Genomic DNA, 21,087 nt, shown 5'->3' with positions numbered 1-21,087 from the left:
AGCCCGACTCCAGCTGCTTATGATAAAGCCTGAGTAGTTCCCTCGCTGCCTAACCTACGCTTAAAACTTCTCTTACCTTCTCCTCTTGTTTCTTTCCCTCCTTCTCTTTCTTCCTCTGCTCTTTCATTACATCTTTTTTTCTCCATTTGATTCCACCTTCATTTCTTCCTGCCTTGTTTTTGAGTTTTTTCCACCCCCTTACCCAACACCGTTCCATCTCCCTCACTTCCACACGTTGTGCTCCCAAACTTCCCCTTCATCCACCCCTGCCTCCATACCCTCCCTCCCCCTCTTGTTTGCGTAGGCCTGACCAGTGAGGGCGATGGTCAGGGTGAATCCGAGGTTCTGGATTGGTTAGAAGAAGTGGAGGAGGGCGGCTCTGATTGGTTAAACGGTTTCTTCACTTTCCTGTACGGTCTGATAAACCCCCTGGAGTCCCTGGAGGAGGAGGAGGAGCACAGTACCTCAGGAGGAGCTGTGGAGGCAATGGAAGACGAAGAGGACGAGGATGACGGAAGGGTCAGAAGAAGAGGAGCGAAAGATGATGGAAATCAGGGGCAGAAGATCGTCATAGTCGGCCTCCATAACCAATAGCCTCAGACCAACTGCAGCAACCAATTCTGCTCTAATGCAGTTGCTTTTAACTGAAGGGCCTCAACATCCAACAGACCAAGCTACAGTGTCTGGAAACCTGTTCCTACAGTATTTTCTCTGCTTGGTTTGGCAGGTTATGGCAACTTAACCCAGCCAGTAGCTTTGGATAAATGTGATGTGGGCCCCAACCATCCCAGGTTTCACCCACTGGAATCCCCAAATACTGTCAGATTTGACAAACAGGCTTCATTGTTGTATCAGAAGAATCTTGAGAGAGTGAAATACTTTTGAAAGAGTTTTCTATGTAGATCCCTGTGCTGGGGATATATATATAGGGTGTAACAGTACACAAAATCCATGGTTTGGTATGTACATTGGTTTTAGGGTTGGGATCGGTACGTTTTCGATACAGCAGAGAAAACAAAATTGTCTTATTTTGAAAAATGTTCATTTTGTTTGCTCATTGACCATAATTCTTACTGTAACAGTTGAGGCACTACTTGTCCTTATCCTATCCACAAATTGTTGTCCACTTTTGCTGTAACCAACCGAGAAACGGCAGTGCTCCCATACGGTGGATCTAAATGTTATAGAAGATCCTTCAGCTCTGGTCTCTCATTTGTGTTTGCCATTTGGATGGCAGCAACACTACATGAGCTTGACTTACTTGGCTTACTAACTTTGTTAACTGGGCTAAGCTGACTAGCATGCTTCAGCTGATAGGTGCACTGCCAAAACTGTCTGGGTAAAACGCTTCCTCTTAAATTTCTGTGTTTTTGTGTATGAGTAGTAGACATAGACTGTTTTGAAAGGGCGTACTGAACCAAGGCAGTTGCATACCAAACCCAATGAATAGAGGTACAGTCACACCCCTAATATACATGATACTCAGGAAGACTTTAAGAAATCCTCTTAAACATTTTTTAAAAATCTTTTCAAATCTTTATTTTTGGCACAAACCTGTTGTCCAGCAACACTAAATAACACAAAATGTGAGGCGATTTGCACTTGGACAGCTGCTCGACTGTCCCTTTCTGACATTTTGTCTTTTATAATTGCAGCATGCCATAAAAAAACTGATCCACAACATATTTACTCTGGACTCTTGGACTATAAGTACGAATTTGTACTTTTTAAAACCTCTGTCAAGTTAAAGGGTTTTTTTTTTGTCTTGGACTGCATTTCTACCTGATACTAACATGCAATCTACATCTGGATAAGAAAACAAGACTCTGCAGATCCATGTGATTCCCAGATTATTTATGATCCAATGCATACTATATGTGCTGACAAAGTGTGAAAATTTCTTTGTATTAAGCAGACACCCAGTTTAGTGTAAACAGGTCTGCAACTCTACGTCCATTATGTTAGATTTAGGGTACATCTGGACCATTTACAGAAAGAGACATAAGCCTAGTTAGCAAAGCTACTGAAAAGTAGCATACAGATTCCTTCAGCTGTCTCAGTCGGTAATGTGGCCCTCACATTGCACACCATAGCAGTCCTTTTGAGGAATTACCACTTTGCTTTCAAGTCTGCCTATTTAATTAGCATATTATCAGACCACATCAACACACCAGACTTGACGTGTGAAAGTCCTGTGATCAGATGTCAGTATCCAGGTAATGTATCTGGATACATGTTACCTGTTAATAACCAGGTGGAAATGGGGTCTTAAACTCTAGAATTGCCTTTTTTAATTAATGAATATATATTGAGCCAAGTTGATGCTTCCCATCCTTCAGGTTCTTGTGTATTCTGCAAAGATCAAGCTTCATATTGTTTGTTGGTTGATGTATGCCATCCCTCTGCTCAACAACAGCGTTGATCACCATCTTTTCCATTTTCCTCATTTTCCTTTAAACGTAATACAAATGTCTTGCACACAACAGTAGTTGTCGGCCATGAAGCCTAAAACTTGTGATTAAACCCAATATTAGGCATTGTGGCTATGCACAGGTTTTGTTGCCATTCCAGTTTGTGAGAGGAGTGCACTGCAGTAGAAAGGTGTGATCAGAGTGCTGACACAAGTAATGCAGAGGAGAGGCATGTTTGATTCATTATGCTTGAACCAACTTATCACTGCTACAAGCTTAGACAGCTGAAACTAACTGCAGGTGTATTGTCTTTTGAATGTGACCAGGGTGTGTGTTTCTGTGTCAACGGGTTTAGCTGTTATGAATGCATGGATGACAGATGACTTAGAAACAGGCTCTTCCTGCTCTGGGGTGGAGTGACTCCAGCTTTGGCTTTTCAGAAGAATAAATCTGCATGATACTTTTGAAGCACAAAAACACTGAAAAATAGAGCACGTGCATAACTCCATAGCTATTTTAACTTCAATAACTGGTGACTTTCAGGCCATTTACAGTCAGTATCACTCCTACACCTATTATTAGGCTCATTTGGTATGTTTACATTTTTCTTGTTTTCATGTGTGTATAAACATCAGCTAAGCAGAGTGGAGTACATGATGAGAGGAAAAGAAGCCGACACAGAGGTACGACATATCTGTCTGCTGAGCTCACTGGGTTACTGGGACAGAGCAGAGCATTCACTCCTCCTGCCTCAGTTTCAGACCAGTGTCCTCCCATTCTCCCACAGTCAGGTTAAACAGCAGCTCACACACTGAGCTGTTTGGGACCATATTGGACTGTAATTTTACTAATGGTTTTCCTCAACCATTGCTGTAGTTGTACAAATAAAAGATTTTGCGAGAATGAGTGGACCCCAGCAGTATTTACTACATATGGTGCTAGTTTCAGGAAAGACCTCTTTTTGACTAGTCATCTTTACTCTGGCTAACTAGTATCAGGGATAATACTCACTACTCTCTGTATTCCCAGTCCAACCAGAGCTCCCAGTGCCTAGGTTCAGGAGGAGAGAGAGGAAAAAAGCTGGAACCAGAGGCACTCAGTATCTGGCAGGAATGAGAGCAGCATCTCTAGGCTTAGGTGGGCTGCTGGCTTTGGACACTTGGTATGAACCATAGTTTGTGTTACTTTGTACACTCTGATGTGGTGGTGAACTCAACAGTGGATAAACCTTGACATGGTTGGTGATCTTCATAAGCACAGACATTTTTTTTTCCCAGTGTGTATAAGTAATAGCAGTAAGTAATTGAATCATCAAGTACTTCACTACAGTAATCATTTGAAACAACAAAGAACTTTTCTCCACTACATTCACAAAGTGTACCATTTTGCATCTTGCAAAATAGAATAGGTGTTCTGCTTTGGTGTGAAAGTGGAGCTCTACAGTGTCTCCACTAGGCTGCACTGCACATCTCTTTCCATCCTCTATTGGTACTAATATATTAACCTTTTTTACACTGAGTAAAGGTATGAATGACTACATTCTGTTAATGCAAGCTTGTCCATTGTCCTGCTATTTTGCAGTTCTGGCTCACTGTCATGGCCTACTGGGACACTTGATTGAACGGGGCGAAAAATGTGTTTCACATGTTCTTTTCCTACTACGACAAGTCAAAATGTCTGCTGTCACCAGGCTAAAGTCAGATTCTGCAAAGCTGAACTTGAGTTGCGTCTCTCATTCATGTATAGCCAAGTTGAGTTGTATAGCAACCGTGTGCTTCTGCTATGAAACGTTTATTGTGGTTTGCTTCAGCTTGTGGCGGAGATTAGCGTCATGTAGATTTCCAGACTTGATAGTATGGAGCTGTGTAATGGATGGCTTGTGCATGAACTGCAACTGATATCGGACAGTAGGAATGATAAATTCATGGCGTGTAAAAGACAAAAGCATTATATTTACACACACAGAGAGAGGAGTCCAGTGTTGTAACTTTTGTCTTGTTTGTGTGCGACATCAGATGAAAACCCTGCAGATGCAGCCAGGAGAGGAGCTAAGAAAGGTATAGTCATGCAGCCATTTGCATTAAGCTGTGCTGTGTTACAGTGTGGGCTAGACTAACAGATGACAACTACTCAAAACTCATTGTGTTCTTGGATCCAATCTGAGTGTGTTCATTTGCAGTGATTTTAAAGTTGTTTTTTGCCTTAATTCTGTGTTTGTGCTTGATAAGTAAAACCTGAGTAGTGTACTAGAGTACCTTCATTTAAGTACATTTTGAACAAACTGGTGTGAATACTGTTAATTGCTGTTTTAAACTGACCTATAACATACCAGTGGTCTGTAAAGTCTGCCCATGTAGATGGCATGGAACTACTGTGAATAGATATGGCCCTGGTTCATCCACATGTCTGCCCGATGTGTGTTGACGTGTAATAACAGAGTGAGTTTGAGCATGGCGTCCGTCCTGTAAAACACATTTTACAAATGGTGAAACAGCAAAATGTTGCTCATCCACCCCAGAAACGTCTCCAACCAAGGATGTGGGCTGGAAGCTGCGGGAAGCTCTAAAGCAGCAGCTAGCCATCATCCATGAACGCGTGGAGGCCAAGAAGCTCGCCAAGCTGGCCCTGGCTGAGGTCAGAGAGCTCCTAGCCAAAGAGGAGGAGGAAAAGGAGCTGGAACTGGGGAGGAAGGAAATAACAGCCAGAGTGAAGGAAAGAGTGGCCACTAGGCTGAAAGAGGAGGAGGAGAAGATGGAAAAAGAAGAGATGGAGAAGGCTCTGGAGAAATTAAGGAAGGAAAAAGCAAAACAACCGGATGAGGGCAAGGAAGATGGCAAAGAGAAGGAAGGGGAGAAGAAATCAAAGAAAGGAGGGGAGAAAGAGGAGAAATTTGAGAAAAAGGTAGAAGAGGGAAAGAAGGTGCAGGAAGAAGACAAGGGGAGAGGGAAAGAGTCAGCCAAAGAAAAAAGAAAAAAATCTGACAGAAGCGGGAAGTGAAGTCAGTGATTCTAAGGTTTAAGAGAAATATTTTCACCCCATAGGAAGCCAGTTTTAGCAATTTTCAATATTAGGACGGGAAATCAGACGTCATTATGGCACTGACCAAAATGTGTCAAACACCATCAAGTGCTGATAGCTGGGATCAAATTTCGGGTTAGATTCATAATCTTGTTTCTCTGATTTTACTTTAATTCTTGACTTAAATCTAAACTTTTCCAATTTTCAACAGTTCTTATATGGCTGCGTGTGTTCCGACAGCATTAAACAGAATAGCTGAAGGCGTCTTTTGCCAAATTAAGTTAAATAGGAATTTGTAGAAAAACACTTTTTATATTTCTCTGTTGAAAAATATATTTTTGGTATCTGCACCAAAACTCAGGTATCTTATTGGCACTATGATGTAAAGATTTCCAGCCTAACGATTTTGGACCTATTTGGCCTTCGTATAGGTGGACTGGTCACAAAGATTGTCCTCAGTCATAGTGCACATGTCAGCTAATTGATCACCTACTGAATATCATTTCACTAAAGTAAAACAAATAATATGCAGTTGATGCTTTTAACCATCCAATTTAAAAGGAGGCATAACAATGGAAGAAATGCTCTGCTGAAAAGGTTAAAGGAAAACGACTTTTTCCAGCCAGACTGGCTTGTTCTGTTTGCTAAATTTTCTTCTTGAGTGAGCTAGCTACTTATTTAAAAGTAAAATCCAGGTCCCACAGTGAGTGGACACCAGCTTAGTCACTGCAGCAAAAGTGCTGCGCTGGAAATTTGCAAATAACACTGGTATAGGTGTTGCAGCCAGCCCTTTTCGGTCTTTGGATGAGCAAAGACTGGTATGACTGGGAAGGATGGGAGTAATGGAAAAGTGTTTATCAAGAGTGATGTACTTCAGTGTTCGTGATGATGTTTAGAAATGACTAGATTGAAAACATTATCCTAACTAACCATCAATTTCTCTATGAAATGTAGGTTTTACTAAATTAATCATACATGTGTTATTTTCTGTTGTGAATAAAGTCTCTAGATCCATGTTAAGTGCCTCTTTTCTAACATGTGAAAGCCTCTGTCAGGCTGTCCTTCCACCAGAGTGCGTGTGTTAGGAAGAAGAACAGAAATGGAAATCATACTGTGAATCTTTATAACCTTACCCAACATCCAGCCTAGACCTACACTTTTTCTTTTTTTTTTTTAAAGTTACCTGTCTTGGGATAACACACAACTTTTAAACACACTACATGAATGATAATGAACAAAATGACATGTCATAAATATGTGTTAAAATGTACCATAAAAGTTTTGTCAAACTATAATATGAAAGTCAGCGAAAGAAAACCCATGCCTTTTTTAAAATGGTTCCATAGGAAGTATTGATTCATGTGAATGTTACCAATGTTATATGATGTCCTCATTTGCCACATATGTTTATCTACAAGATCCTGTACACGTACAGTACATTACATGCACATCACATACATGCCCTACTTTCCAGCAATAACAGCTTAAATCTTTTTATCTATCCCCGTACTGTATTTGTGTAAGATATCTGATCATTAAATTGAGGCTGGTACTTTTCAGCATTCTTGATCAAGCACTGAGTACACACATGCATACATATACATATCCTGTGTATATACTGTACACATACAAAATGTTTCCTGTCAACAAATGTGCATCATCTCATGTAGGACTGAAAGAGAAGGCTGTTGTCGTCGCTGCCCGTCGGGAAGAAGCCGGCACCCCAGTGGAGACCCCTGAACCTGAACCAACACTAGAAGGTACCACAAGTGTTACGCGCACACCTTCACTTTCAGTGTCTGCACAGGAACATGTTGATGGTAGATAAGGAGAGAAGAGGGAATACAGGTGTTGTATGGTGACACAGTATCAATGGGCTCCTCAGTTGGTGGCGTTTGTTATCCGCAAACAGCGCCGAAACCAAAACCTCCCAATGAGCCTTCAGTCTGAAGGCTTTGTGTGTACTGTAAACATATTTCAATGAGTAGGATAGGACTTGGTAAAGGACCACTGTGTAGGATTTAGTGGCATCTAGCAGTGAAGTTGAAGATTGCAACCTAGTAAAACCGCTCACCTCACCAAGCCTGTAGGAGAAACTACGGTTCTGGGCTTTCTGGGCTACTGTAGAAACGTGAGGGTTCAACATGGCGCGGCCTCCGTAGAAGAGGATAAAAAAAACAGCTCATTCTAAGGTAATGAAAACACAACAGTTCTTATTTTCAGGTGCTTATACACTAATGAAAACATACCTATGAGGAATAATAGATTGTCTCTAATATAAGCCTGCTACTGTGCCATTGAGGTAATAATGGCCCATGCCGCTATTTGAGAATTTAAAGGTAGACTCTCAAATTGAATTCCATACAGACAAAGAGGTTGTTTCTTTCAACCAACCTTAAAGTATAAAAAACCAGACCTGAGTGTTTATGGAACCTAGTTACACCACATGGGCTTTTTTAAAGTGAAAAAAATGCTCTTAAAGTTGTATTTCTTTTGATAAAGAAGTGATGAATTGGTATGTAATTTGATTTTAAAAAAATACTATTTGATTTAGTTCTGCTCAGCTGTCAACTATTATAGCTCCAACCTGCCCCTCAGCAGCGAGCTGCACTTATGGTTTACTTCTCTCCCTCTATCTGCTGTCATCACGTAATCAATGGCGTGTATCACTAGCTAAAAAGTGGGCAGGTTAACGGGGTTATGAGTGCCAGTGCTGATGTATAGCAGTAAATACTCCCACCACTGCAAATAGTTAATGAAAAACCAGTTGAGATTGATGGTAAAGATGAGGATGAAATCAATCCTGTTATCAAACAGTTATTCTTTAAACCCTCTTGCTATTTATAGAATACACGGAGCATGTCGTATTTATAGTATCAACTTTATTTATATATCATGTAGAGACAAGCTGAGAAGAAAGAAGTGCGGATGTTGTTTTTTCACGTTTATGTCTGTACCATAACATTTGTTGTAAATCTGTAATTGGTAGTCCTTTTTTCACAGCAGCCGTTTTGACATGAAATAGTAGGGAAAACACAGGTGTTACCAATGATACAAATTAAGGTTCCATTAAGGTTCCAGTCAGGTCAAACAGAGTTCAAGGGCAGGTTGTCTCACTGGAAAGGCTCTGCTACACTATAAGTCTAATAGACTAAAGTCTTAGCATCATTGGTAACACCTGTTCTGTAGTGTCAAAACAAACTCCTCTAAAATGTCTTGGAAAGGTCCTGGAAACTTTTTTAAAGAGTGGGGACCCTCCATAAACAGTTTAGAAGAAAATCACCTAACACATAAGAATACTGTATTTATTTCCTAAAATGCACTGTATGTGTGTATAATAGTGAGTTTGTTTGAGTGATTCCTAGCAGTGTTATACTTAAACTAACATTGATGAAATTGAAAAAATGAGTCCGACTTATATGATTTGTATGGTGGGGTTAGAACATTCAAAAGGTGCTGAACAAAGACAAAAATAGCATAGGTGGTAGGCAAAAATGAACTCAAGAACCCATAGCCACTGTGGCAACGACCCAGCCTCTGCACATGGGGCGTCAGCACTCCACCAGTTCTCCTTCATGTGTTTACCTTGATCTGATGGTACCTTTGGAGGAAAAGCACATTTGTCACAAATTTATAAGCCTGCTACGAACCATGAGCCAACATTTACAACACCAAACTTAAAAACTAGAACCCCTAAATGGAATGCAGCAATCAATCATGTTACACTTTTCTCACATATTTTCTGTGAGAAAAGTCTTAACAATTAAGTTGTTCTAATAAGAAAAATAGAAGTTAAAATGTTTTTTGAATTTTTAACTCTCCCTCAATCTCGTGCATAATTCTGTCCTTCATCCTCCCACTCTCTCCTCAGCTATTATTGAGCCTGAACCTGTGCCTGTTGAAGATGTGATTGAAGCTGCTGTAGCAGAGGACACTTCTGCACCACCACCAGGTGTGTGGGGGTGGGTGTGGGGGGTGTATGTGTCGGGGGTGTGTGTGTGTGTGGGGGGGGGTCGGGGGGTGTGGGGGAGTCGGGGGTGGGGGGGTAGGGGGTGTGTGTGTGGGGGGGGGTGAATAATGATGGAAAAACGGACATCCATCAATGCAGGCTGACATTAATATATGCAGAGAAATGAGATTTGTCCCATTAAAACCTCTAGTTACATTACAGTATCTGTAATTAAAAAATGTTCTCTGTGTACTTTTAAGACCCACTTATTGTTAAATATGAAAACCTGTGTTATTTCAGTCACATCTTGATGTGTTATTGCCCTGAATTGAACATAAAATGCTAGTATTTGCTGCGACTAAGTCACAGATTGACAGCGTGTGTGTGTGTGTCTACAACTTGCTTCTTATCTCTAGAGCCTGAGCCTGAACCTGTGGCTGAACCTGAACCTGAACCTGAGCCAGAGCCTGTGGAGACTCCTGAGGTTGGTACAGTGAAACACTCTGTGCTCAAGGGAAACAGACATAGACTTGCACAAATACAAGTGTGAAGCTGCTGATAACATTTAGCGGGTGTGTTCCTTTTCAGGTGATTGAGGAGGATCCAGAGGTGCTGGAGGAGGAGGATCCAGAGGTGCTGGAGGAGGAGGCTCCTGCTGTGGAGGAGGAGGAGGAGGAGGAAGCCCCTGTAGAGGAGGTATGTAGTTTGTTGTTGTGCGTTGCATCATAATTGCATATCAGTTTCATTAACACTTTGCTGTGCCGGCAAACTGAAGTGTCTTTATCTTGGTGTGTGGTGTCTTCCCTGAAGGATTAAAAGCAAAGATCAGCCTCAGATTAATGAGCAACAAATATTAGTCACTGGTCTCCATTTTACTCTTCGTATAAGCTTCTTTAGTTCAGTTTGTCTGACTAATGGCTTCCAATATCACTCATTTGCAACAGAAAGTAATAGCAGGAATTGACACCTGCAGATGTCAGTATTGCTTCCTACAATCCAAAATAATGGTTGCTAATCATTTAAAGCTTGTGCCTGCTGTTGGTGAGTGTTACCATTGTGGTTTTTTGTTAGGGTGTCTGAGGGAACTCTAAAAGTCTAAAATCCAATAATCTGAATTTTAGGCCTTTTTAAAGGTCTTAATGATTTTGACAGCTCTTAAAAATTGATTGAATTTAATGAAATCTTTTAGTCTCTTGTGTTTTTTGGGAAAATGGGTTTTGATCTTGCTGTATTAACTAATTTCCATCATATCATAAAATGGGTCTTAAATTGCATTCATAATCGTCTCAAAAAGCCTTTAAGTTAACCAGTTGAAACCTGTAGAAATCCTGTTTTTCCATTTTATAGCTGCTATTTTATGTTTCTGAGGATTAATTTGCTACTTGTACCACTTATTTAAAAAATGAAAAAACTCCCACACACATAAACTCCTTATTACTTTATTGGCACATTTGTTAATTAACAACTTTTCTGTCTCTTCGACCACTACTTTTATCATCAACATATCCTCCATGTTTCAGTAGACATTTCAAGTTTTGCTATAAGCACAAAAGAAAATATTTGCTTCAAACAAATGATTCACAGATAAACATTAGCATTATTCAAACAGTAAATTCCTGCTGTGTAACTACCACAGTGTGCTATTGCTAGATGGCTAACACACCCAACTTGTTTATGGTGTCTGGACCTCAGTATACCTGCCTGCAGGTCTAGTATTTCTGTTGGTTTTAGTTTTTAGTGGATAGCAACTACTCCTACTTTCCCAGCAGACTTCAGACGTAATCCTAAGTCTTTCTGGTTTTTGACCTAGTCTGCCTGTACGCTGCAATTGTCTGAAATCAGTCAACTGTATCTTGACTGTCCTCCAGAGTGGCTTCTAATCAGAGCAGTAGCTCATTAGCAGAGAAGCTGCCCGAACCAGAAAGGGGCTGTTCAGGCAAAGGGTAGAAGCATAGCATAATGAATCATGACTCCAACTACTGGATGTCATAAACACATCGGATTGCTGTAAAAGAAATTCCTATGTGGACAGATGCTGCAGATTAAAAGTATTCTTTGCACATTTGAAACCACATTCTGCTATTACTGTGGTTCAAGGTATGGTCTCATCCTTCTGGATACTTTTTAAAAATCAAGCACCTAGAGGTGCCAACTTGTTGTCTACACAGAAGCAAGAAAATGGTTTCCTCTGATTTTGTCAAATGTATCTATCCCTGCTGTAATGGTAAAAATTTGAAAAGCAATATATCTTTTTATAACCCATGACAATGTTTATTGATTCAGGCTGCTCCAGTTGAGGAGGAGACAGCAGCTGGAGAGGTTGCAGAGGAGATGATGGCAGACCAGCCTGAAGAGGTCACAGAGGAGGAACTGGAAACAGAGGAGGCTGTGGAGGAGGCCGAGGAGGTGGCCGATGATGTAGAGAGTGCAGTGGCAGAAGAAGCTGTCGAGGAGGCTGCTCTTGCAGAAGAAGCTGTTGAAGAGCCTGCTGAAGAGGAGGCAGCACCTTCAGAAGCAGCTGTCGAGGATGTAGCGGAAGAGGAGGAGGCAGCTCCTTCAGAGGAACTTGCTGAGGAGCCTGCCGAAGAGGAGGCAGCACACGCTGAAGAAGCTGAAGAGGAGGCGGCACCCGCTGAAGAAGCTGAAGAGGAGGCGGCACCCGCTGAAGAAGCTGAAGAGGAGGCGGCACCCGCTGAAGAAGCTGAAGAGGAGGCGGCACCCGCTGAAGAAGCTGAAGAGGAGGCGGCACCCGCTGAAGAGGAGACAGCACCTGCAGAAGAAGCTGAAGAGGAGGCAGCACCTCTAGAGGCAGCTGTGGAGGAGGTAGCTGAATTAGAGGCAGCTGTGGAGGAGGTAGCTGAAGTAGAGGCAGCTGTGGAGGAGGTAGCTGAAGTAGAGGCAGCTGTGGAGGAGGTAGCTGAAGTAGAGGCAGCTGTGGAGGAGGTAGCTGAAGTAGAGGCAGCGGTGGAGGAGGTAGCTGAAGAAGAGTCAGCTCCTGCTGAGGAGCCTGCTGCAGAGGAGGCATCTCCAGCAGAGGAAGCTGTTGAGGATGCAGTAGCAGAAGCGGAGCCAGCACCTTCAGAAGAAGCTGAGGAGGAGGAGGCGGCAGTACCTTCAGACGAGCCAGCTGATGAAGAGGAGGATGCTCCTTTAGAAGAGGCTGCTGAGGAGCCCGCTGAAGAGGAGGCAGCTCCCTCAGAAGAGGCAGAGGAGGAGGAGGCAGCAGCAGACACAGAGGCAACTCCAGAAGAAGTAGAGGAGCAGCAAACAGTACCAGGTAAAGAGGAAAGGATAAAGTAAAAAGATAAGGTATTTGGTGTCTTCAGAATATCCAATCTTTGACTTTGATTCAAGTATCTATGTTGAAGGAATAGTTCACTGTGGGAGAAATGCTTCTTCACTTTCTGGTGGTGTGTTGGATTAGAAGATTGATACCACACTGCCTGTTAAAGGGGAACATTTAGTGATTTTACACCTGTTTACAGGTCTTACTGCATATGTGAAAATAGTTGTAGAACTGTGTAAAGTCTGAGAAATGTGGACATAAAAAGAAGTGAGCTTACCAGACCCCTGTAGTAGTTGCTCCTTATTTCTGCCCCAGGCTCCAGGCCACTAGCATAACACAACTCAATACATTGAATAAAAAAGACAAAATCTCTGGTTCTGCTATCATTTCTGATCTTGAACTGTCCATGAATCCAACAACATTAAAGGAATGCTATTTCTAGGGTGTTGATGGGGTCTTTAAAAAGTATAAAATCCAATAATGGTGTTAAAATGTCTTTAAAATGATTTTGACAGCTCTTAAAAACTGGATTAATAAAGGTACAGTTAATTGTATAAATCTCTTTTTAAATGTGTTTCTGGAAAAACGTATTGATCATGCAACTACAAAACAAAACTGAAAAGGAACCAATATTGATTTTCCTTCATATCCTTCTTTTTTTTGTCAGTATGGATATGGATAAAATGGTGTCTTTTTAATTGCATTCATAAAAATCATGAAAAGTTCTTAAGTCCTAAATTCAACCTATGGAAACCGACAGAAACTTTAATTTTAAATGAAGTTGCAGCCAGTAGCCGCTTAGAGTTGGACCAGAAACAGGTGGAAAGTCTGTCAAATCCGCCTACCACCATCTGTAAAGTAGACTTATTAACAGCTTGTATCTTGTTTCTTTAATCTGTACAAAAACCAAAGTGTACAATGACAATTTGCCATTTTACAGGGGTTTATGTGCGGGACTATTTCTTTGCTGGACACAGTAACTTCCTGGACCATTGCTTGTTGCCTGGAAACTGCTCAGAGCCGAAAACTGGCCTGGCAACATATCCCCACCATAAAGGAACAAATTCTAGTTTTCACATTTAGTTTTTTATCTGGATTAAACAAATGAGATATGACATGTTAATTAAGGAGCTTTAGAGGTGCTGGTAGGTGGATTTTGTTACCATTAGCTAGGCTAGCAGTATCCACCTGTTCCCAGTCTTTGTGCTGGCTGTAGCCTTATGTTAGACTGGTGTCGTTCTTCTCATCTAACTGTTTGCCAGAAAGTGAATAAGCGCATTTCCCAAATTCCTGAGCTTTAATATGTGAAACTCCACTACAGGACTTTAGGAAGAAAAGTGCTGACACAGATTTGCTCAGCTTTAAACTGTAAGAGCTTATGATAAGAACGCTGGGGCCTGCTGGCCATCTGCTTTGATGGCTCAGACAATGAAATGGTTGTATCTGGTTCCTGGCATCAGTTTGTCAACAACTTCTGGCAGACTAGGATCCAATTGAAGGTGTTCCACAATAGATAAAGTAGCTTTATCGGCACTGATAAGTGCACCATCAGGACAGATTAAAGTTCAGGAGACTCATTTTATAAGGGTCAATGAGAAAATGTGACACCATTAGACACTATATTAGTAAACTAGTAGCATTATTCTGGGAAATAAGACTTAAGTTTTCTCCCACTCTTGAGATAATATGCTGCAGTGTTAGAAGAAATCCACTATCTCTAAACATAGTGTCCGTCAGCTGTTAGCATTGGCGCTGATGATCTAAGGATTTTTTTGATGTCAGTGTGGTACCAGTGCTGAAGTAACGTGTTCACTGACTGTGGTTTTGGGAGCAGTTGTTCATCATTTCAAATGTTTATTGTCCCACAGTCACAGAGACAGAAGAAGAAGTAGCAGCATACGAGGCAGAGGAGGCAGCAGAAGAAGGTGGGTGCACAAACAAACAAACAAACAAACAATGTGTTTAGGGCTTGTGGACTGATCTGTGTGTTTGTCTTTGCAGAAGCAGAGTTTGCCGAGATAGAGGAACAGATTCAGGATGAGCCCACAGGTAAACGCTGCTTCCAACCGACGTCATGCTCATAACAATAAAGACGTCCACAGTAATAAAGCTGCAATGATCAGTCGTCCTCTATTAACAGGGTTCCCACTCTTTTTAAGAAATCGTTTTCCAGGAGTTTTTCTTGATAATGCAGTACAGAGCGTGCTCATAAACAATGGTCAGCCATATGTAGTTATCGTTAAAGGGACACTCCGCGTTCGCTCGCTTTCGTGCAGTGCCTGGCTGTTCTCATCACAGCCATTTTTCTTCTCTTTCCGATTAACCGTAATATTAAATTGGCCATAGTATAGGCTAAAATACAAGACATTTTTCCTGGACAACATAGAATTTTTGCAGGATATTTGGTCATTTTAATCAACTTCCAGATGTTTCCATGACTGGAAAACTAGTCTCTAAATTTCCAGGTTTTCCCTTATTAAATTAATCGACAACTATTTTGATAATTAATTATTTTTAATCCTTTTTTGAGAAGGAAAAATCTCTGATTTCAGCTTCTCAAATGTGAATATGTTTTGTTTTCTTTAGTCCTTTATGACAGCAAACTGAATATCTTTGAAAATGACCGAGATTAATCAATAATGAAAATTATTTTAGTTGCAACCCTATAATTCAATTCAGTTTTATTTGTATAGCCTCAATTCATAACAAAAGTTATCTCAGGACACTTTTCAAATATAGCAGGTTGAGACCGAATTCTTTATAACATTATTTACAGAGACCCAACAGTACCACCATGAGCAAGACCTTGGAGACCTATACAGGCCTTAGAATACATCCACACTAAAATAGCTTAATCTGAAAACTTTTTCTTGTTCTGACTTCCAGTCCACACTAAACTGCTTAACAATGAACAACCAAGCATTTTCATTATTAATTAATCTATTGATCATTTTAAATTGTGTATTTACTTGATTCATTGTTTGGCTAATAAAAGGTCAGCAAACAAAAAAGACCTGTTTCTCAGAGCTTTGTTTTTATTTGACCAACAGCATGAGGGAAATAAACTTTCTGTGGATCGACTAAACGTTTCAGCTCTGGTAGGAGTTTCAGTGTGGACGGAGATCATAACATTTATGAAAACTTATGAAACATCCAATCCAAAGGTATGAGTCCAGAACAGCTGTTTGCAGGAGAGACTGTTATCTAAAGCTGTCAACGTGGAACTGATAGTCAGCTGCACTTTGGCTGCTGTTGCAGAAGAACACATTATCGTTTCTTTTTGCTGCTAGAAAGCTTGTGACTTTTCCAGACACAAAAACTTTATTCTGCAGTTGCTTCAATAGCAAAGAAAAACCCAAAGTGGGAAAAGGTGCAACATATTGCAACATATCTGCACAAATGATGACCTATAATGGGGGACAGCATATACAGGAACACCCTATACTCCAGTGTAACTTCCAACACAGTGCAGTGTGATCAGACACAACCTTGAACGTGAAGAATAAACTTCATCCTGTTTGTGCTCCCATAGAAACGTAGAGGCTGCCGTGGTCGTCGCTGTGACGGAGCAGGGACCCACTGATGTTGCATCAGCACCATCTGAGTGCGCTCAGAGCGATGATGCACCTCTCCACCTCCAGAGAAAGTCGCTATGACAACACTCGCCTCCCCCCCCTCCCCATCTGTCTCTCCCTCCTTTGAGTTTCCCTTCTGGTATAAATGTGTGAGATGATGGATGAATTGTTTACTAATACGGTACTCCTGTTTTTACCCCTCATGTCTTCACCTTTCTTTTTTCTTTAAAATAGAGCATCCGTTTTCATGTTTGTTCAGGGCGGTTTTGTGTGACTGGCCTGATGCTCAGGTCATGTGAAGTCTATGTGCTCTACTAGCCGCCAGTCTGTATCTGCAAGAGCTGTAACAATAAACCAGACTAGAACTTTATTTTGAAGTGTCTTAGTTTGGCTTCCTGGAACTAAATTCTGTTGCCAAGTAAACTGAAGCCATAACTGAGCCCTTATTTGGCAGTTTCAGATCAGTCTCACAGTTAAGACTCTGGTCTAGACAGTGAGCTCTTTTTGACTTTGTCGGTTCAGGAGCTTCAGATTCTAACGAAAGTCTTTCTCTGAACACTGCAGAGAGTCTCCAGTCTGAGCTGGAGTTTCCCCCATTCCTCCTGCTGAGAGAAATCAGCTCGATGGAGGTAACAAATGTATCTTTGAAATGTAGTAATCAAACTAAAAGTGTCATGTTCCGTTTTCAGTTCTGGTCAGTGTTGTAGACTCTATGCAAAGCTGTCGGGATGTCCGTCACCCACCTCCCTCCACCCTCCCTCACCCCCCCTCCTCACCTAGCCATTTTATTTACCACTCAGTATGTGTTGACTCCAGGATGAGCCATATGCTAGCATGTGAATTCAGAGACAGAGTGTGTGTGCGTGTGCGTGCGTGCGTGTGCGTGTGTGTGCGTGTGTGTGCGTGTGCGTGCGTGTGTGTGTGTGTCCCCCATGTCCCCCATGATGAGCGTGTTTTTTGTGTGTTGACAGATCTTAATCTCTAATCCTTTCTGTGAGCCGTAGCTATCAGGATATAGTATGTGAGACGTTGGTTTCCTTCTGATTTGTTCTCTAACTACCTTTACCTCTGTGTGTTTGTGTTCTGTAGATGCCTAGCTGTTCTTTTCCATATTTTCAGATTACCAAGACCATCTTAACTAGACTATCAGATACTTTTGAACTGAAGTTGTGACTTCACTTCAGCTCCGTAAATTTAAACTGTGATGTAAATCAGGACACCATGGACAGTGCAAAGTTGTCCCGCTGTGGTGTAAAGATTGTTTTGTTTTTTTCCCCCGAACATACCAGCTATACATGGATCCAGCCTAGTGGGCTGATTCAGGCAGGACAGTTCGCGCTGAAGCCTTTTAACCCTGTGTGATCCAGATTCTGCCCTCTCTGGCTCACAGAGGGTTAAATAGATCAGGCATCATACTCCTGTGGAGGTCAGCCATGACTCACTGACCGACACCCGTTAAAGTGGCGAAACTTTGCTGTGTGTTTAATTTACTTTAAAGGGAAATTCTGTGATATTTCTTTAGTCACTGTTCCCTTTTCCTTTTGACACTAGGTGTTTTTTAATTGATCGGTGGTAGGAGGGCTCCTGCAGGCCCAAAAGATCGAACATCTTACACATCATTCCATTCCAGGCTCAAATTGTGGAATAAAGAACGCCAAATGAGAGCGTTTTGTATCTTATTTTGAAGGTGATGGCCAGGTCTGTGTCCCTGTTGTATTATGAGATATAACTGTGACACTAAGATAGCTTCGGGTGCAGCACTGTGGATAACACATTTCTGTTGTGATACTGACAATAAACAATAAGTAGATCTGATGTCGTAGGATTAATTACACTACTATAAGTCAAAGAAGTAAAACATTCCTGTTTTTTTAATATCCTTTGGTGTCACAGTCCCACTGTGTGTCCTCACATACTGTAACTACCAGATTGTCTTTAGGGATGCAACACATTCCAGTGGTGTGCAGTAGTCCTTTTTGTAGGATGTCTTGTGTTTTCTTTTCTGTAACACTAGCTGTTTTTTTTCTACTTCCGAACACTTTGTAAGTCAATGTGAACTGAAAAACCTTTTTAACATTGAAGATTACAGTCTTTACAGAGAGAGCTTCTAGATTTTTAAAAGGAACATTTTTTTAAAAGGACTTGGAGAAATAAAATAAAAAACAAACGAATTTTCTGAAAATGCTTTGAAAGCTTTTTACAAAGCCATAAGCTGTTTGTGACATGCAGGTTTAAGGGGCTGCACTACTTCAGGACACACTTATTCTCTAAAAATACAAAAGGAAGAGCAATACAATTTAAACTGCAGACCACTGCAGTACCTGGTGAAACAGATTTTTATGTTTTTCATCACTAATCTTTGATTAGAAGTCATGTACATGCTGGAACGGATTGTGATGTTGGACAGACAAAGGAGGATGCAGTTGTTAACTTACAGTGTGGGGGAATAAAGTTGTTGGTTAAAAACTGCCTCAGTGTTGTCTGCAGATGGATTCTGTCCTGTAGACGACGTGATTAAGTTATTGTGAAGCAAAGATGAATTGTGAAAGGGAGATTGAAGTGTCACGGTTTTCTGTAAATGATCTGTTGCTGCAATAAAAGGATTGGGACAACATACAGACTCCAGACCTTTTTTTTTGTTGTTATTTTATTAATGCATTTTGTGTATGCCAAAGTTACACAGCAGCCAAATCCTTTTTAAAAGGGTAAGCGTACTCTAGGGCAGGATTTCTCAATTGGTTTGGGGTACTGGAGGGCGGGGACGAGAGATTTAAGAAAAAGTTTATATAATAAAAATCAGTCATGCATAATTCCTAAAATAATAATACTAAAAGTCCAGTAAAAAAGTAAGTTTGATGCAATCGTTAACTGCTGTAAGACCTCACAGGAGAAGAAAAAGAGAGCAACAAACGCAATCTCTTTACGATGTTTGTTCACTGTGAGCAGGAAGCCGCTTTCCATATTGAAGGATGAAAATCAAGAAACTGGATTTGTGGTTGAAATGTAATACAGCTGAAGAGAAGAGAAAGAACTGAAAAAGAAAGCAAAAACAGGGCCAACATTGTGTGTTTACAGTTACTGATGGAGCAGAGCTCTATTGTCTTTATAAAGGATTATTTTTTTCAACCCAAAATGTTTTGCGCTGGGTGTAGTTAACTGAAAAAATATTTCTTGAACATTATTGAAAACCACTGCTCTAGGGCACTGGTTCCCAACCTGGCAGTGCGGACCCCCTGTGAACCTCTGGAAATCCCTAGTGGGAAGGTCTTCTTTATTTTGAGAGGTATAAGAACTTAAATTATACAGTAGACATATATCTCAGTATTTCATTCTTTAAATGAGAGCATGTGAGAAGTTAGGACAGGAAATGTTTCTGGTGGAACTACTGACATCTGAAATGTGATGAGTCCAAACTGTTTTTGTAAAGGGTCACAATATGTTAAAATATATATATATATATGTATGTCTGGACATCTCTGCAGCACTACAGCACTCTTATTGTATACTGTAAAATACTGTTTATCACACATATTACCTTTATCAAACAATTGCAGCTTCTTGCTATTTGCATATTGCACTAGGCAATTTCAATAATACTGCGATTAATTGTGCGGCTCTAATCACAATCCAAAAAGGTTTGTGACCTGCTAGCTTAATCTTTACCCATCTAGAAACTAGAGCTGTTAAAAACATGTAGTGGAGTAAAAGTACAATATTTCCCTCAGAACTGCAGAAGTATATTGTTGCATACAATTTAAAAAAATACTCAAATGAAATACATTGTCTAAAATTTGTACTTGAGTTCAGTTTTTCTTATTTGCTAGAACACATTTATCCATTCAGAAGTTACATTTTCACAACAGTTCTCACACAGGCATAGACTGACTGCTTTTTAAAAAGCTCCAAAACATTCAAAACATGCAACAAAAGCAAACATCAAACAACACAACTTGTGAAATGGTTGGATTCTGTCAATCAGTCAATACACAATGAACTAAATACAGCTATCAGTATGAACTGCTTAACCTTCATTTGTGCTGTATGCCAGTGCCATTTGTTGACACCTCACATTGTTATAAGTGTTTGAAAAAGAAGACTTTACTGTTCTAAAAAGGTAAAGATCCATTTTCCAGCATGACTCAGTGTTCTGTCATACTATATATGGCCACAAGGTGTCACAATATCGCTGTTTACTGACTCAAAGAGCTCTAAAGCAGTCTTTATCAGGGAGGTAAAGTGATCATACACAGGAACCATCAACATGCCCGTATACACAGGGCTGTTAGTCAGAACTCATTTCTCTAATGGTAAGAAATGTGGTGAATCGCTACAATGCTCTCATCCTCACTGATTTACTGTAGATCCAAAACTCACTTTATGGCTGTCCAAAGTTTGTTTTCTTTGGTTCTGTACCATTGGGTTTGCAACAGAGAGGAACCATACAGCTGCGATCACTACGGGAAGACCTTCAGTGCTCTGTCTGCATACAGAGAACACACATTCATTCACACCGGAAAGAAGTTGTACCCCAAATGTAAGAGTACTTTCAGTTCTGCTGCTTCTTTTAGACAACACCAACGTCTCCACAGCAGGGAGAAACCATTCAAGTGCCAACGCTGTGAGAAAACCTTTGTTTCTGCGGCCGAGCACTCAACCATACAGCTGTGACCGCTGTGGGACCTTCAACAATCCGTCCACATGCAGGATGTTCACACTGCAGACTCCAAAAGTGGCCCAAATCTGATTTATTTTTTCTCCAGGTAAAAGCACAACTCACATAGACTCTGATCTGTTCAATTCTGATTTGGGCCTCTCTTATACGTGGTCCAAATCAGATGCAGTTCTGAC

General features: G+C 40.9%; 2 protein-coding genes across 51 annotated transcripts in view; both read left to right on the top strand.

Annotated features, from left to right (window-relative positions):
* LOC127369630 (fibrous sheath CABYR-binding protein-like) overlaps positions 1–18,853 on the top strand; it is a 32,821-nt gene extending 13,968 nt beyond the window's left edge. For 5 of the 50 annotated variants that reach the window (XM_051411574.1, XM_051411950.1, XM_051413587.1 and 2 more), the window contains 8 exons: positions 7,100–7,189; positions 9,301–9,381; positions 9,795–9,862; positions 9,967–10,074; positions 11,662–12,655; positions 14,533–14,589; positions 14,666–14,713; positions 16,197–18,853. In XM_051411574.1, coding sequence (XP_051267534.1) covers positions 7,100–7,189; positions 9,301–9,381; positions 9,795–9,862; positions 9,967–10,074; positions 11,662–12,655; positions 14,533–14,589; positions 14,666–14,713; positions 16,197–16,204 — 1,454 coding nt within the window. In that variant the 3' untranslated portion in view covers positions 16,205–18,853. The remainder of the gene's footprint in view (positions 1–7,099; positions 7,190–9,300; positions 9,382–9,794; positions 9,863–9,966; positions 10,075–11,661; positions 12,656–14,532; positions 14,590–14,665; positions 14,714–16,196) is intronic. The other 45 variants (XM_051414841.1, XM_051414360.1, XM_051413902.1 and 42 more) reach the window with 45 other exon arrangements.
* LOC127371934 (cilia- and flagella-associated protein 251) lies at positions 642–6,443 on the top strand. The gene is made up of 4 exons (XM_051415211.1): positions 642–3,094; positions 3,441–3,548; positions 4,427–4,468; positions 4,930–6,443. Exons 2-4 carry the CDS (start codon positions 3,524–3,526, stop codon positions 5,406–5,408), a joined length of 546 nt encoding a protein of 181 aa, XP_051271171.1. The 5' UTR covers positions 642–3,094; positions 3,441–3,523; the 3' UTR covers positions 5,409–6,443.
* Positions 18,854–21,087: the final 2,234 nt, after the last annotated feature.

This window comes from Dicentrarchus labrax, unplaced genomic scaffold (genome assembly GCF_905237075.1).
Source record: "Dicentrarchus labrax unplaced genomic scaffold, dlabrax2021, whole genome shotgun sequence".
NCBI classification, from domain to species: Eukaryota; Metazoa; Chordata; class Actinopteri; family Moronidae; genus Dicentrarchus; species Dicentrarchus labrax.
This window is presented reverse-complemented; position numbering and strand designations above follow the sequence as displayed.